We start from the raw sequence: 17,500 nt of genomic DNA, 5'->3' as shown, positions 1-17,500 counted from the left end.
GCTGAGTTTTCGCACTAATTAAATAAATAAGTCGTAAATGTTAAAGGAACAGTTCAACATTTTTTTAGAGAGTTGGGAGAAAAGATTTGGTTTGCAAGATTGGTTTGCACTCTCGTATCTATCCGATAAGTTTGATGCAAACCTGTCTTTGTTAAAGCTCCAAATCTCGTGATATCTCGTCATGTCTCCTAGGCAACCAGCGCTGAGTTATTACACTAATTAAATAAAGAAGTCTTAACGTTTTAGGTGCTGATAGACGAGCTGTTTCGGGTCTTCGTGCTAAGTTAGCAGCTGCGTCCATTAATCAATTAGTCCATCGACAGAATTACTAAACAACTATTTCTATAATTGATTTATTGTTTTAGTAATTTTACATCAAAAATGCCAAAATTCCAGCTTTTCAAAAGTTAAAGGAACAGTTCAACATTTTATAGCGAGTTGGAAGAAAAGATGGTTTGCATTCTCGTATCTGTCCGATAAGTTTGATGCAAACCTGTCTTTGTTAAAGCTCCAAATCTCATTAATTAACATGTGATATCTCATTATGTCTCCTAGGCAACCAGCGCTGAGTTCATGATGTTTTCGCACTAATTAAATAAAGAAGTCTTAATGTTTTAGATGCTGATAGACGAGTTGTTTCCAGTTAGCAGCTGCAACGATTAATCAATTAGTCCATCGACAGAGTTACTAAACAACTATTACTATTATTGATTAATTGTTTTAGTAATTTTACGACATCAAAAATGCCAAAATTCCAGCTTTTCAAATGTAAAGATTTGCTGCCTTTCACATTTAACTGTAAGCTAAATATTTTGGACTGAAGATATTTGAGCTGTGGGAAATAATAACTGGTATTTAACTGGTATTTTTCACCATTTAACAATTAACAGACTAAACTATTAATAGAGATAATTGGAGATATTTGACATATGAGCGTAGCATCACCTCTTTTAACCCATCTGTAGGAAGTAAAGTGAGTTATCTCCTTAAATGTCAGACTGTCCCTTTAATGCTGCTCTGGGAGGATCTCAGGTTGTTATTGATTATCTGTGACTGACATTCATGATGGTTCATAATGAACAAGTCTGTCAGTCAGAGATGTGATCGGGTGTTGAGGAGAAAGAGAACGAACACCGAGTAGAAACCTTGTGATCGACACGTTTAGTTCATCACAGACTCTGATGATGAATTTTATGATGATAAAAATGTTTTCACTCTTTTTCTACTTTCTTTACACTTAGATCTACACTGTTTTAAATGTGCACTTAATTCTGTTTATTTAAATAAAGTTGTAAATGTTGAAGTAAAGTGTGGAGTTCTTATTTTTGACCAGCAGGTGGCGCCAAACGACCAATCACAGTGATTCACAGGACTGAGGAGAAATGATGCGTTCAAAGTCATTTAACCCTCCTGTTGTCCTCGAGTCAAGGAAGGAAGGGAGGAAAGGAGGTAGGACGGAAGGAAAGGAGGGAGGAAGGAAGAGAGGAAAGGAAAGAAGGAAGGAAGGTAGGAGGGAGGAAGGAAAGAAGAAAGGAAAAGCGGAAGGGAGGAAGGAAGGAAAGACGGACAGAGGAAAGAAGAAAGGAAGGAGGGAAGGAAAGAAGGAGGGAGGGAGGAAGGAAGTACAGAAGGAAGGAAGAAAGGGGGATGGAGGAAGGAAAGAAGTAAGGGATGAAAGAGAGAGGAAGGAAAAAAGAGAGAAGGAAGGAGGGAGGAAGGAACAGTCAAAATAGACAGGGTCAATTTGACCCGAGAGGACGACAGGAAGGTTTCAAATAGAAAACAGTGAAATCCTTCAGTGAGAAGATTCTGGAGATTTTAGAGTTTAATTATTAAATTATGTGAACAACTAAAACCTCCACAGTGCTGAGGATAAAAGAACAAACATCAGACGGATCTCAACAAATAACAGTTTTTTTTTTAAACTTGTGTGACAAAAACCTTTATGGAAACAAACTCATGTTTTTAAAGCATGATAATTGTTGGTGACTAAATTAGACCTTTGTGTTGTGGTCGTTTTATTTAACTTAAAAACTTGAATGAGTCATTGAGCTGTAACTGTGAAGTCTGGTATGAAGGTTCATTAAAAGCTGCTGCAGAGCAGTTCTTACCTCCAACCACTAGGAGGAGCTCTAATTAATTATTATAATCATAGGGCTCACATAGAGAAGACAGACACACCTACGGGCAATTTAGAGACCAGTTAACTAAGCTGCATGTTTTTGATCTGTGAGAGGAAGCAGGAGGAGAAACACAAACCCAAACAAGTCAAAGACTTCAGGAAGCTTCAAACAGTCATTACACCGACTGTTAAACAGGAAGTAGATCCACATGAAGCCCCTAAAAAAAATCAAACTTTCATCTTTACATTTCTGTTTGTTTGCAAATTAGATAATAAGATGCATCGTGTCAATTAAATGAGCTGTTATTTTATTTTCTTCTCATCTTTTAATACTCCTCACGTTTACTGGTTTTACCCACTTTATTTTATTTGGGTATTCTTATATTTTACATTATTATCCTTCCTCTTGTTTTTCCTCCCTTCCTGTTTTAATTGAGTCTTTGTTACATTACCATGTCTGTAAAGTGCTCTACAAATAAAGTTTGATTGATGTATTTTTGACCTTTGTCAGCTGTTTCTTCTTTATGCCGAACTAGATTAACTGTTTCACCCAAAATGTCTACTGAGGTTCTGACTCTACCGAGGTTCTACTGACTCTTCTGAGGTTCTACTGAGGTTCCACTGACTCTACTGAGGTTCTATTGACTACTGAGGTTCTACTGAGGTTCTACTGGCTCTACCGAGGTTCCACTGACTCTACTGAGGTTCTACTGAGGTTCCACTGACTCTACTGAGGTTCTATTGACTACTGAGGTTCTACTGACTGTACTGAGGTTCTATTGACTCTACCGAGGTTCCACTGACTCTAATGAGGTTCTACTGACTCTAATGTTCTACTGAGGTTCCACTGACTCTACTGAGGTTCTATTGACTCTACCGAGGTTCCACTGACTCTAATGAGGTTCTATTGACTCTACCGAGGTTCCACTGACTCTAATGAGGTTCTACTGAGGTTCTATTGACTCTACTGAGGTTCCACTGACTCTACTGAGGTTCCACTGACTCTACTGAGGTTCTACTGAGACCACTAATGTTTTACTGAGGTTCTACAAACACATCACATGAACATCAACATGGAGACGGAGAGTTCTGAGTTAGTTTTGGAGTGTTTATTAAAAAGGGAATACAAAAAAAAAAGCCAACCTGTAGAAATCTACAGTGGAGACAAAAAGCAAGCAGACACACAGCAGCTCATCGTGTTTCTAATCATTCCTGTTTTCAACTACGACTACGACAAACACTTTTACTCGTCCTGCGTCACGTCAGCAGCTCAGCACCGGGTCAAAGCTCTGTCTGAGGTCAAAGGTCACCTGTGGTTTTCCTACTTTTTAATTTATTTTATTTTAATACGGAGGTGACGGAGTGAGGACTGGCAGGAGCACACCGAAGATTAACAGCTGAGGAAAGTTAAGATTTGAGCATCTTTTTTTTCTTTTTCTTTTGTTCCACGAAGCTTCGTCCAACATCCACAGGAACGAAAAAAACAAAAAGACAATCATGTAACACAGGAGAGGATCGCCGCGTATTGCTCTCGTCCTATTGGACAGCTCGGTATCAGTGGAGTACCCTGATTGGATAGAGGAGGAGGACTTTGAGGAACGTAAAGACAGCCTCCGTGAGAAAATGAGGAGGATTGAGCTTCATCGTCTGAATCCTGCAGCAAAAAGATAAATCTCAAAATTTAACAAAAAAAAAAAAAAAGATTAAAGCATGTCAAACATAAATATATAAACCATATTATGCATATATTATAATCAACCACATCTCAGATTGTGGGTTAGAAAATAATCTAGAAGTTTAAAGTGCAACTTTACAAAGAAACAATAAAAGAAATACTGTGATTGGAAAAAAAAAGCATATACTGATTTTTCGGGGGTGTTCGGGTTAGAAAGAGACATTAGCGAAGGTTTCAGTACAGTTCAGACGGGAAGAGCTCGGGAACTTTTAGTAGGGGGGGGGCTTCTTAAGTGGTTTTGTCATCCGAGTCATTAGAGTCCTGTCAGGCTGTAAAATCACCACGGCAACAAGACACAGAAATCAATACGTCAGTCCGTTTCTCTGCTGATCAGAGGCCGTAAAGTTCCCATCAGTCTTTGCTACTAGGCGGCTGAGGAGCATAATAAATCCAGCAGGAGCGGGGAGGGGGGTGGGGGGTGAGGTGGAGTCCCAGCAGGTGGAGAGGGGGGTGGTGTTGGGAGTGCTGGGGGGGGCGCAGGGTGCTGGCTGACACCCTGCGCTCAGACCCGGACGTCCAATCAGCGTCGACTCCGGGTCGTTCAGGCCGTCAGCTTCAGTCGTCCTGCAGAGGAAACCAGAGCGTCATGTGACACGTTGGACCACATTAAAGCACATTAGACCAGATTAAACCATGTCCACACTGCTAACAATACATAATAATAACTATAAATATAAAGTTTTAAATGTGGTTCTAATCAGGCGGGGAGCTCCGGTCCTCTGAAATGAGGCCAACGCTGAAGTAACTTAAAACTGCATTCTATCAAAAGGCCACCAGGGGGCGACCGTTTTGGTGTCAAAAGGACTTCCGTCTCTATACAAGTCAATGGAGAATTCACCAACTTCTCACTTGATTTCTAACCTCAGTAAACGTTTTCAAAATGTGTTTATGGTCTCAATCGCTAGTTTAAAGCCTTCTTCAATGCAGTATGATGTTCATTTGGGACATTTTGGCCTCCCTGATTTTATATGTGACGATAAAGCAGGGTATGCATTAGGGCGTGGCTACGTGGTGATTGACAGGTTGATTGGTTCACAGGTTCAGGAGGGCGCCTCATGCTCCTCCTGATGCCCATATAAGTAGAATCCCTGTTTTTATTTTTACCGGCATGCACCTGAAATTTTCAAGATGGCGCTGCTCAGATCCGATACTATTGGCTTCTGAGCAGCAGTCCACAAACCAATGGGTGACGTCACGGATGTTACCTCCATTTCTTATATACAGTCTATGGTTTCTAACTTATGTGGTTGGAGGAGTTCACACCACAACGATAACGATAGAGAACGATATCGTTGGATTTGATGAACGATAAAAACACTGACAGCCAATCAGAATCCTTCCTCTGACTGATGCATTTATTTATTATAAAGCAGCTGAGGCTCATGGGTAATGTAGTATTCTGAGACACAAAGTTCACGTGATTTTTTTCGCGTTATTTGTAATTTGCTGCTAAATGATAAAATGTAAAACAATGTAAACTGATGTCAGAATATAAACCTGTTATATTAGTTTCTGTGTTAAGATACATTACAGACATATACACATTTCTATTAGTTGGACTTTTCCTCATGTGACCCACAGTGTGTAAACATGGAAATAAAATGCTTCTTTCTTTATATTTTGTGCAGCTGATATATATTTTGTATGCAAATGTACAAAATTAAATAAAAAAAACACCATTCACACACGTTGTTATATTCTTCATATTCTGTAAAATGTTCTCCTGAAAAATAAACTAGTGATTGTTAATGTCTTTTTTCTCCCCATAAATAAATAGACTACAGTCTGTTCACTCTGACAGCTTCATTAAGGATTAATCAAACATTTATTATTGACTGACGGGGATTTTATGGTATAGAGACTAAACTTGAGTCGGAATATAAACAGTTTGTCGAGGAAATCGTTAAAACAAATATTTGAACTTTGACAAAAAAACATTTGCTACTCTCTATAAATTATAAATGTTTTACTTTATTTTATTCTTGTATCAACATCTGATCAGTTTCATGAAGTTTCTTCCTGGTTTCCTTAAGTTTAATAAACCTGTTCGGAGGATAAACTGACGTTAATGTTTTAATATCCGACAGTATTTTCAGATTTATCTCAGTGTGGACATGGAGGCAGAAATCCCCACAATCCTCTGCTCATCATCACCATCACCATCATCATCACCACCATCATCATCAGCGGGGCTCAGCCAGGCCACAGAGCAGCAGACACCAGATTCATCCAGACACCAACTCACTCACAACACCCACAAACCTGCTCAGTCACACTGCAGCCACAAGGAAGAGACACAAAGACTCTACAACGAGTCTGGAGACGACAACGATCACTGGCTTCATTACTTAGTAGAAGAAGAAGAAGAAGAAGAAGAAGAAGAAGAAGAAGAAGAAGAAGAAGAAGAAGAAGAAGAAGAAGAAGAAGAAGAAGAAGAAGAAGAAGAAGAAGAAGAAGAAGAAGAAGAAGAAAACTATAAGTAAAAGAAGTATAAGAAGTAGAGGTAGTATAAGTAGACATTTAAAGACGTCACAGTCCTGATCATTTTAAACTACAATGTTCGGATCAGTTCCAGCTCAGAGTCCAGGATTAGACCTGAACCTGAACCTGAACTCTGAGCTGGAACTGATCCTGAACTAAACGTTGTGAACCTGGAAGGAGAAACAGACGAGTCCGTTCCTTGTGACTTTAATATTTAATCTGCACAGAAGCTGAGATTCATAAACACAGGCAACAGGAACAGTGAGTGTGCTCGCCGCCCTGCTGGCAACCAGAGGAACTGCAGCAGAGATCACCAACCTGCTGCTGATGGAGAGTTAATGCCCTGCATCTACCTCTTCTCCTTCTTCTTCTACCTCTTCTCCTTCTTCTTCTACCTCTTCTCCTTTTTCTACCTCTTCTCCATCTTCTTCTACCTCTTCTCTTCCATCTTTTTCTCCTTCTACTTCTCCTCCTTCTTCTACTTCTCCTTCTACCTCTCCTTCTTCTACCTCTTCTCCTTCTAATTCTCCTCCTTCTCATCCTTCTCCCTCTTCTCCTCCTTCTTCTACCTCTTCTCCTTCTACCTCTTCTTCTACCTCCTTCTACTTCTTCTACTTTTTCTAACTCTCCTCCTTCTACTTCTCATCCTCCTACCTCTCCTCCTCCTCCTTCTTCTACTTCTCCTCTTTCTTCTACCTCTTCTCCTCCTTCTACTTCTACCTCTCGTCCTCCTCCCCCCTCTCCTCTTCCTTCTCCTCCTCATCCCTCTCCTGTCATATATAACCCATGCGGTGCAGCATCTCTCCAGCAGCAGGCTCACTGATCCCTGCAGCAGAGGCTCTGTGTCGCCCCCTGCAGGAGCAGACGGGAGCTGCAGGAGGAGCTCTGAGGTTAAAGTTGGAGCGTGTTAGATGGGAGGAGGGAAGGAAGGAGGAGGAGGGGGGGGGAGGGGGGAGGGGGGGGGGGGGTCGACCATGTGGGGCACCATGCCATGCTGAGCGTTTCCATGCCAAGCTATCCACCAATCAGCATACAGCCCCACCTACCTGCCCACCGTCCCCCACCAATGGGCTGGCTCTGTCTACCTGTCTGTCTGCAAACCAACCAATCAGAGGAGAGACAGTTCACACCTGGTCATATTTATCTGAGTCCTCTTCACCTCACTGTGTGTGTGTGTGTGTGTGTGTGTGTGTGTGTATATATGTATATATGTGTGTGTGTGTGTGAGTGTGAGAGTGTGTATATGAGTGCGTGTGTGTATATATATGAGTGTGTGTGCGTGTGTATGTATATGTGTGCATATATGAGTGTGTGTGTGTGTATGTGCATGTGTGTGTGTATGCGTGCATGTGTGTGTTCATGTGTGTGTGTGTATATGTGTGTATGTGTGTGTGTTGTGTGTGTGTGTGTGTGTGTGTGTATGTGTGTGTGTGTGTGTGTGTATGTGTGTGTGTGTGTGTGTGTGTGTGTGTGTGTGTGTGTGTGTGTGTGTGTGTGTGTGTGTATGTGTGTGTATGTGTGTGTGTTACCTGTGGACAGCTGGGACTGGGATCTCCTTCTGGTGCTGCTGGGAGTCCTGGAGGCGGAGGACAGAGTGGAGCCGGCGCTGCTGGCCCGTGAGATGGGGAGGGGCACCGGGGTCACGGGGGGCGAGTCCAGCTGCAGGAGGTCAAAGGTCAAAGTTAAAAACATAAATCAATAAAATAATAAACAGTTTGTTTCCTGTTTGTGTGTTTTTACCTCGACGCTGTCGTGTGTCGGCGAGGACGACGTGGACGAGTTCTCGTGTCTCCTGGAGGACGACGAGGCGTTCAGCTCCACGCTGCGAACGCGTTGGGCGAACTTCAGCGAGCACACGGACTCGCTCATGTTGCTAGGCAACGGAGAAACCTGAAATACAACAGTCAGAAGATTATCTCTCATTCATTCATCTGCTGCTGAAGGAGGAGACATGTTAAAAAGATCATGAGGTCATCAGTTTAGAAAGCAGCTGGACACCAAGTAGAGGGAGGAGAAGGAGAAGAAGTAGAAGAAGGAGAAAAAGAAGAAGGAGAAGAAGTAGAAGGAAAAGAAGGAGGAGAAGGATGAGAAGTAGAAGGAGTAGAAGAAGAAAGAGAAAAGGTAGAAGGAGAAGTATTCTTTCTTTTCACATCTGGAAGGAATGAATCCAGCTGTCTTAGACCTGGTTTCTGGTTTTCTGGTTCTGGTCTCACCTGGACCATCATGAGCGTCTTGCTGTCTCCGTTCAGAGAGTCCTGCAGCAGGTAGGTGAGACGAGAGTTCCTGAACGGGATGTGAGCGTGTTTACTCCTCAGAGCGTTGATGACATCACCCAGCGCTGACAGAGACTTGTTGATACACTGAGCTTCTCTCAGCCGACTCCCCTCTGCTCCGGATTTACCGATCCGCTCCGAACCAGCCAGGTCCACCAGGTTCAGCTTACCTACAGATACACACATACACACATACATGTGTGTTTGTGTGCGAGCGTGTATATCTGTGTGTGTTTATTTGTGTGTGTGTGTGTGTGTGTGTATGTGTATGTATGTGTGTATATATATATGAGTGTGTGTGTGTGTGTGTACCTTGTGTATGTATTTGTGTGTGTGTATGTGTGTGTGTGTACCTTGTGTGCAGTTTCCAGTAGCTGTGTTGTATCCTGACACAGTGATGATGAGCAGAGCGTGAGATCGAGAGCTGTGTTCGTTCAGGTTGGTGCAGGCGGTCGCTCTGTTCATGTGACCCAACTCAAACACCTGAGGACACACACACACACACACACACACACACACACACAAATAATTAATTCTGTAGTTTTTCGATAAAACCAAATTTTAAAAAAAAGAGTTTGACAGAAAACAAAAACATTGTGAATCCTGAATTATGCGTTTTACACTGAAAGGGAAACAGGAAGTGTCGGCTCTCACCCGGTTGATATCTTCAGGACTCTGCACGGTGAACTCGGTCAGTCCGGGAACGTAAAGCTGCCCGCTGCCGTCAGGGTTCATCTTTATGTCCAGTTTATCTGTCGGGTTCTCCCCCAAAAGGTTCCTGATAGAACACAGAGAACAGAGAACATCACTACCTGCAGACCAGCACTCAGGGCTCAGAGAACACAGAGAACATCACTACCTGCAGACCAGCACTCAGGGCTCAGAGAACACAGAGAACATCACTACCTGCAGACCAGCACTCAGGGCTCAGAGAACACAGAGAACATCACTACCTGCAGACCTGCACTCAGGGCTCAGAGAACATCACTACCTGCAGACCTGCAGACCTGCACTCAGGGCTCAGAGAACATCACTACCTGCAGACCTGCACTCAGGGCTCAGAGAACACAGAGAACATCACTACCTGCAGACCAGCACTCAGGGCTCAGACAACACAGAGAACATCACTACCTGCAGACCAGCACTCAGGGCTCAGAGAACACAGGAGACGCTGGTCACACTGCAGCAGGTTCATCATACTCAACCTGCTGTCTGAGTTCATGAGTTCAGGCAGCAATGAAGCTGAATATTAATCAGCAGGTGTTTTGATTAATAAATTCACTCTCAGCCAATCACATCACTGCTCTCATAGCTCTGGAACAGCTGAGCAAATCACAGTTACAGACAGAGCGATTTTCTTCAGGAAACATCACAGTTCAGACAATATTAGACATATTATTATTATTATTACACATATTACAGATGAGTGCAGACTGATTTTAGCACATTAAAGGATATATTTATTTATATGTATATATTTTAAATTGATAAAATCACCAAACAGCTGCAGAAACAGACGAGTTTCTGGACCAAAACACAACATCTGTCTACGTGTTGCTTCTCCTGGTCATCTAGTTTATATTTTATATTCTCTTCTTCATCTGAATAACCAGTATCAGCTGAAGCTCCAACAACAACCTGACAGCACAGATCTGCTTTAAATCCTGATGGTACAGTCCGAGCTGCACGCTGACAAAGATCCTCTATAGACGGAGCATCATGTGTTTGAGGTTTATATGAAATGACTCAAACGTCTCTCCTGATGTTTCAAACAGTGAGCTCAGACTTTAACCTTCTTCATGACCCGAGTCTCCTCTTTAAAACTTATTTTCCTGTTTCTGTTTTCCTCTTTAAACGTCTGAATTAAACTGAGCTGCAGATAATCTGAGACGTTAATCTGAATTTCTCAGAGCTCTGAACATTTTCTGCCAAAAACTGTTTTTAAAAAAAATTCTGATCCAGGATCCAGATGTTGAGGCTTCAGCGGCTTTGTGCAGATGTTCTGTTACACAACATCTGGACTGACGACTAAAAGCTTTTCATATGATCCACTTTTACATAACAGATAATCTGACTGTAACCCTTTAAACCTTCCAGCAGAACAAAAACACTTCGTAACGCCTCGTTTTACAGATGTGAGACTTCTGATCGTTCGGTTCTAATTTAGAGGAAAATAGTTTCTCACTGAAGGAACTTTGATTCTTTATTTCACAGCTGGTTATATTTTATACTGATTTCCTGACTAACTTTCAGGTATTTAAAGTTAATTTAAGGACATTTTACAGTGTTAAACTGGTTTAGTTTGTAAGTACCGGCTTATATTAACATCATATACTGAAATATCACTTCACACACTGACTAAATATTGTACTAAGAGTCTAATTTATAAAGATTTCTTTTGCAAATGAACAGAACCTGAATATAATAGAGAGTTAACGAGTAAGTCCAGTTATTATTTGTACCAAACTTTCTGTAAAATGTCTTTAAAAACTTAAATATCTGCAAATGACTCAAGACATTCATATTAAATTTAAGGGACTTGTAAAATAAAGTGTTACCTCTAAAACTACTATAATAAAATGTAATTAATTGGTCCCATTTAAACACAGTCAGTGTTTCTGCTGAATCAGCTGACCGAGGACCAGCTCTGTGTAGTTTTCTCACCTCAGGGTCTCGTTGTAGATCTCCACCATGCTGACGGTGATCTTATAATCCCAGTCTGGAGCTTTGTCCGTCACCTCGGAGAACAGCAGACGCAGAGCTCGCTGGTTGATGCCGGGGTCGTTGACTACGCCCTGAACAGGGGCGTAGAGGGGGGGGGGGGGGGGGGGGGGGGGGGGTCAGGGGTCAACAGGCTGATCACACCTGAGAATCTACACCTGCTACTGTGGGAACATTTAATCTTTTCTGACATTTATTGGTGTTTTCAGTCCTTTTATTTAAACTCATCTCATCATCAGATTCACGTTAACGCTGATCTTACCTCCATGGTGTAGGTTTTACCCGAACCCGTCTGTCCGTAGGCGAAGATGCAGACGTTGAAGCCGTCGATACAGGAAGTGACCAGAGACTGGACTTCCTGAAACACCTGGACCAATCAGAGAGAAGACAGACTGACGATGAATCACCTGATAATCAATCATCAATAATTATTCTGATTAATACGAGCTGATCTGTTTATATGCTGCTGTAAGAATATTGTGAACATTAAAAAACACAGTTAATATTAAACTGATACATCAGACCGATCAGTGATCAATAATCAATCAATAACCGACCTCCTCCTGCGTTGCCTGAGGAGCGAACACTTTATCCAGTTCGAAGGTCATGATCTTTCCCTTGTTGGAGAGGTAGAGCACGGCGTCGTCGTCCGAGTCGAAGCTCAGCATCGTTTTACTGTCGGCGGCGTCCTGCTCGTCCTGACTGACGGGACGGACGCGGCAGAACACACGGATGTTACCTAGGCAACCAGACAGGGACAACGGGAGGAAACAGGTGTTTACTTTCACTGATTTTCTATTTATGTTTTCTGAATATTTGCTGTTTTTTAATTGTGTCTGAATCAAAGTTTCAGAGTTACTGTTAAAAAATAAACTTTTTTTAGGCTGATTTCAGAAGTTCTTTAAATACTTTTAGTCTAAGTGTTTGTCCTGAACTGTATTAGATTCGGGGTCAGCTCTATGTTCCCACAGGGTTAGGGTTATATTTTACAACTCGTCCGGGTCTACGGCTCCCAGTGTCACACGTGAATCTTTCGGCCAAAGTGGGAAACAAACCTCAGTCTCTAGCATGATAGTCAGGCATCAGCTGATTGGATACAACTTCTACATTTAAATGTTTTAAATTGGTGAAATTTGAAAATTTGGCTCCATAAGTCCCTGGTTATGCCAATGCTCAGAGTGCCGTATCAGATGGATTGGTCAAGCCAATGAGGAGAAAAGCCTGGTCTACCTGATCTTGTGCCTCAGTGCTTAATTTGTAAATGATTGCTCATGAGGGACTTTCACTCGTAGCCTTACAGAGGGACCAGGACACCACATGTCTGTGGTACAGAGGGCTGTGGTAACATGGGGTCTAAATTGTAATAAACTCTTAGAAATGTGGAAACATAGACACGCTCCCTTTGATTCATGACAGTCTGGAGAAGAAGTTTCATGTTGGGAAATAAAACAGTAAAACTTTATCTTAGTTTAGTTGTGTTGAGGTTTTGAGAGAGATTTCAGAATCAGTTTTATTAGTTTAAACACGTTCATTCATACGAGGAATCTGACTGAATTTGAGGAAATCCTTCCCGACTTTCAGCATCTTTCCATATAAAGTGAAACAGTTACTAACAGAACAGTTAATGAAACACAACGTCTGACATTTTAATGTAACATTATGTCTGAAATCAGAGTTTGAGTTTTGAGACTTTCTGAGAATTTGCAGTTCAGTTTCTTTACTGTGTTAAGAGTTACTGTTAAAAAAATGCACTTTTTTAAGGCGGATTTCGGAAGTTCTTTACATACTTTAAATACTTTTAGACTAAATGTTTGTCCTGAACTGTATTTGATTCATGAACAGACATAGAAACACAACGTTTGACATTTTAATGTAAAATTATGTTTGAAATCAGAGTTTGAGTTTTGAGACCTTTGAGTCGAACCAGCTCGTTGTGACATTTCTTCCTCAGGTTCATCTCTCGCTTGTATTTCCTCAGCAGCTCCTGATTGGTGGAGCTCACCTCGCTGATCACCTGACAGATCTGAGACACACAGACACACACACACACACACGCACACACACACACAAACAAAAGATTAATGATGACGTCTGAATTTAAAAATAGAAAAAAGCTGCACAAAAACATCGTGATCAGAATAAAACGCTGATTTATATTTTGTTATATTCTGACCTCGTTATAAATGTGTCATGTTCATTCTTTAATAACATCTGGGACACTTGTGGCTTCATGTCTCTGGATTAAAGTCCCATAAAAAGCTTTAATGGAGATGAATTAATGTCTGTTTTTATAGTTTTATGATGATGGGTGCAGCTTTATAAATGAAGCATCACTGCAGTAACAGCAGCTTATTAACTTCTGTCTAAAGTTCAGACTGATATCAAACCTGCACCTAAAAATAAAACCTCTAATTCATCTGAATGGAGGCAGATTAAACACAGCATGCTGCATCGACCAATCAAACATCATTTGTTTGGACTTACTCACAGCCAATCAACAGTAAGCAATGAAAATATCATATTTTGTGTAGAAATCAAATCATTTAGATGTGGAGGAGTGGAGGCTTCTATTCACATGATGGGTATCTAACATAGACTGTATAAGAAATGGACGTAACATCCGTGACGTCACCCATTGGTTTGTGGACTGCTGCTCGGAGGCCAATAGTATCGGATCTGAGCAGCGCCATCTTGAAAACTTCAGGTGCATGCTGGGAAAAATAAAAACATGGATTCTACTTATATGGGCATCAGGAGGAGCATGAGGCGCCCTCCTGAACCTGTGAACCAATCAACCTGTCAATCACCACGTAGCCACGCCCTAATGCATACCCTGCTTTATCATCACATATAAAATCAGGGAGGCCAAAATGTCCCAAATGAACATCATACTGCATTGAAGAAGGCTTTAAACTAGTGATTGAGACCATAAACACATTTTGAAAACGTTTACCGAGGTTAGAAATCAAGTGAGAAGTTGTTGAATTCTCCATTGACTTGTATAGAGACGGAAGTCCTTTTGACACCAAAACGGTCGCCCCCTGGTGGCCTTTTGATAGAATGCAGTTTTAAGTTACTTCCACGTTGGCCTCATTTCAGAGGACCGGAACTCCTCATCTGGTTTAAACCCGTGAACCCTGCAGTCATGTGACTTTGACTATGCCGTCTCCTCTGATTGGCTCACTCACCTCCTGCTTGGCCTCTGTGATGGCTTTGTCCAGCATGAAGGGAAACTCCTGCACCTGCCTCTTCAGACAGTTGTAGTCGCAGGTGAGCGTCCGGAGAGCCGGCTGCAGACTCAGCAGGTTCATACGAACTCCTATAAAAAAAAACAGTCAGAGCATCAGAGTCAAACAGAGACTCCTTCCTCCTTCTTTCCTTCCGTCGTTCCTTACTTCTTTCCTCCGTCCTTCCTTTCCTTCCTTCTTTCCTTTCCTCCCTCCCTTCTATCCTCCCTCCTTCCTCCCTTCCGTCTGTCCTTCTGTCCTTTCCTTCCTTCCTTACTTCCGTCTGTCCTTCCTCCCTCCCTCCCTCCTTCTCTCTTTCCTTCCTTCCTCTTTTCCTTTCTCCCTCCCTCCCTCCCTCCCCCTACCTTCCTTCCTTTCCTTTCTCCCTCCCTTCTATCCTCCCTCCCTCCTCCTTTCCTTTCTTCCGTCTGTCCTTCCTCCCTTCCTTCCTCCATTCCTCCCTCCCTTCTTTGCCTCGAGGACAACAGTAGTGTTAAACCACAGAATCTCAGATCTGAACTCTGACCTGCCAGGTTCTCGTGCACGGCCTTCATCTCGCTCTCGGCTCTGATGAACGCTTCCTCAATCACGCGGTTCTTCTCCTCCTCCAGGTTCTGCATCTCGGCCTCCAGCTGACCCTGAGCTCGCTCCATCTCGCCTTCGTACACCAAGATCTGCAGGAGGGAGAGGAAGACGTGAGCAGAGAGGAAGACAGAGGAAGACTGGGAGGAGAGGAACAACCATCAGCTTCATAAACCTTAATGTTCATAGTTAAAACACAGATGTTAAAGTGCTGAAATCTCTTCTTCTCTACTTGCACTTTATATTCTGAGAGCATGAGAGCTTCACACTGAGAAGAATAGAAACATTCAGCACTATGAACAAAGTCAGGAGTCACATTCATTCATATCAGATCAATCGATAGTAGATCCAGAATGTATTACAGGTTTCTGATTAAATGAATTAAATAAACAAACATAAATATATCAGTCTTCAAAATGTTTAGAAACCATCTTTACTGTCCTGATTTCTCTCATCCAGAGAAAAGAACCCTCAATAATCTGAATCAATATCAGAAATCTCTTATGATTATATATATATATATTATCTATTTTAGGGAAAATCAAACTTAAAGCGATGGTTCGGCGTAATTTCCACCTAGCGTCATATGCACCATGAGGTCTATGTAATCACAGCCTCAGCCCTTTTTTTTCATTTTGTCAGCCATCAGCTGAATGGCTTAGTACAGGCGCTAACGGACCCACCAGTGTATCTCGTAAATGACTCCACTAATAATGCCTGGGTCATTATCAAACTTCTACAGTAGTACTAATAGGGTCTTTACTCTTAAATCGATGCATTGTGAAGTTTGTAAGTACACCAGGAGTTTATTAAAATAACACTTACCTGATGGCTTTTACTCTGCTGCTAAAGCTGTAAACATCATTGAAATATCGCAAGATCACTGAAATCCCGTGTGGTCGCACGAGATCCCGCACAGCACATCTAGAGATCTGTGCGGGGATCTTGCGCGACCACACAGGATTTCAGTGATCGCGCGATATTCCAATGATGTTTACAGCTTTAGCAGCAGAGTAAAAGCCATCAGTCTTTATGAGTAAAGACTATCTGTACTACTGTATAAGTTTGATAACAACCCAGGCATTATTAGTGGGGTAATTTACGAGATACTCTGGTGGGTCCGTTAGCGCCTGTACTAAGCCATTCAGCTGATGGCTGAACTCCACTATATTATGACCAAATGAAAAAAAAGGGCTGAGACGGTGATTAGATAGACCTCATGGTGCATAAGACGCTAGGTCAAAATTACGCCGAACCATCGCTTTAAACTGAAAGATCTTCAGAGTTGCAGCTTTTTCATTCTGTATTATTTAATGTTATTCTGAAAATATGGAAGTAAAAGTGTGTTTTTATCTCATCGAACCTCTAAAAACTATAAAAGATTTGAATCTTCAAACAGAAGATTGAATCTGTGAGAGGAACTAAAACACATTTCATACTCAACACAAACAGCTGAGAGGTATCACAGGTAACTCAGGTAACTCAGGTAACTCGGGTAACTAGGGTAACTAGGGAAAGGTATCACAGGTAACACAGCTAACTAAGGTAACACAGGTAACTCAGGTAACTCAGGTACATTAACTCAGGTAACTCAGGTACATTAACTCGGGTATCACAGGTAACTAAGGTAACTCAAGTAACTCAAGTAACTCAGGTAAACGTCACCACACAGGTGTAAAAGGTTTTCGGGAGCCTGAAGCACAGACAGGCCACATTCACACTGAAGATCACTGAGTTTAATATGAGTGTTAGTACAGTCAGAGGTCCAGGACACGTTAGCTTAGCTTAGCACAAAGACTGGAAACAGAGGGAAACTGTTAGCCTAGAACAACAACTCAATATCCATCTGATTTTATTTGATTGTTTTTTCTTTATGTAAAAAGCAGAAATGGAGGTTTTAGCAGCATTAGCGTTGGAGCTACTCGTCACTATGAAGCCTTTAATATTTCACCCTAACAATCCATTAATTTACTCTTTAATAATGACAGGATTAAAGTTAATAGAATAAAAGAGATTAGAGTTAATTAAAGTAATCCTGTGAGGGTTTAAAGGGGGAAAAGTTTCTTAAATAAGAACCAAAAACCATTGTGTTAAAGTAACCTATAAGAACCTTTATTACTCATTAAACTGATCAATAAAGGATGATGTCACCTTTAATGAAGCACTTTTAAAGTAACTTCAGTGTTTCCCCCTATGTAAAATGACTGTGCTTGAAGTAACGTGACGTTAACTATGTTGATCACTCGCCAGGCGGGGAGTTCTGGTCCTCTGAAATGAGGCCAACGCCGAAGTAACTTAAAACTGCATTCTATCAAAAGGCCACCAGGGGGCGACCGTTTTGGTGTCAAAAGGACTTCCG

The 17,500-nt window shown here is 41.7% G+C and overlaps 2 protein-coding genes across 4 annotated transcripts in view; one reads left to right on the top strand and one right to left on the bottom strand.

Moving 5' to 3' along the window:
* Window positions 1-692, top strand: part of katnb1 (katanin p80 (WD repeat containing) subunit B 1) — an 18,191-nt gene extending 17,499 nt beyond the window's left edge. Inside the window, exon 20 of the mRNA XM_062419213.1 lies at window positions 1-692. This exon is cut by the window's left edge and continues 1,009 nt beyond it. The gene's annotated coding sequence lies outside the window, so the exon portion shown is untranslated.
* Window positions 693-3,226: 2,534 nt separating this feature from the next.
* The window catches only part of kifc3 (kinesin family member C3), a 60,967-nt gene continuing 46,693 nt past the window's right edge, over window positions 3,227-17,500 (bottom strand). For 2 of the 3 annotated variants that reach the window (XM_062418541.1, XM_062418464.1), the window contains exons 10-22: window positions 15,086-15,233; window positions 14,521-14,651; window positions 13,244-13,355; window positions 11,890-12,071; window positions 11,595-11,699; window positions 11,276-11,406; window positions 9,266-9,389; window positions 8,965-9,094; window positions 8,552-8,781; window positions 8,079-8,228; window positions 7,868-7,997; window positions 7,385-7,431; window positions 3,227-4,421 (exon numbers count right to left, since the gene is read on the bottom strand). In XM_062418541.1, the coding sequence (XP_062274525.1) occupies window positions 4,413-4,421; window positions 7,385-7,431; window positions 7,868-7,997; window positions 8,079-8,228; window positions 8,552-8,781; window positions 8,965-9,094; window positions 9,266-9,389; window positions 11,276-11,406; window positions 11,595-11,699; window positions 11,890-12,071; window positions 13,244-13,355; window positions 14,521-14,651; window positions 15,086-15,233 (1,629 nt within the window). In that variant the 3' untranslated portion in view covers window positions 3,227-4,412. The remainder of the gene's footprint in view (window positions 4,422-7,384; window positions 7,432-7,867; window positions 7,998-8,078; window positions 8,229-8,551; window positions 8,782-8,964; window positions 9,095-9,265; window positions 9,390-11,275; window positions 11,407-11,594; window positions 11,700-11,889; window positions 12,072-13,243; window positions 13,356-14,520; window positions 14,652-15,085; window positions 15,234-17,500) is intronic. The other variant, XM_062418616.1, reaches the window with a different exon arrangement.

This window comes from Scomber scombrus, chromosome 1 (genome assembly GCF_963691925.1).
Source record: "Scomber scombrus chromosome 1, fScoSco1.1, whole genome shotgun sequence".
NCBI lineage: Eukaryota > Metazoa > Chordata > Actinopteri > Scombriformes > Scombridae > Scomber > Scomber scombrus.
The sequence above is the reverse complement of the archived record's forward strand: the minus strand, read 5'-3'. Positions and strand labels throughout refer to the sequence as shown.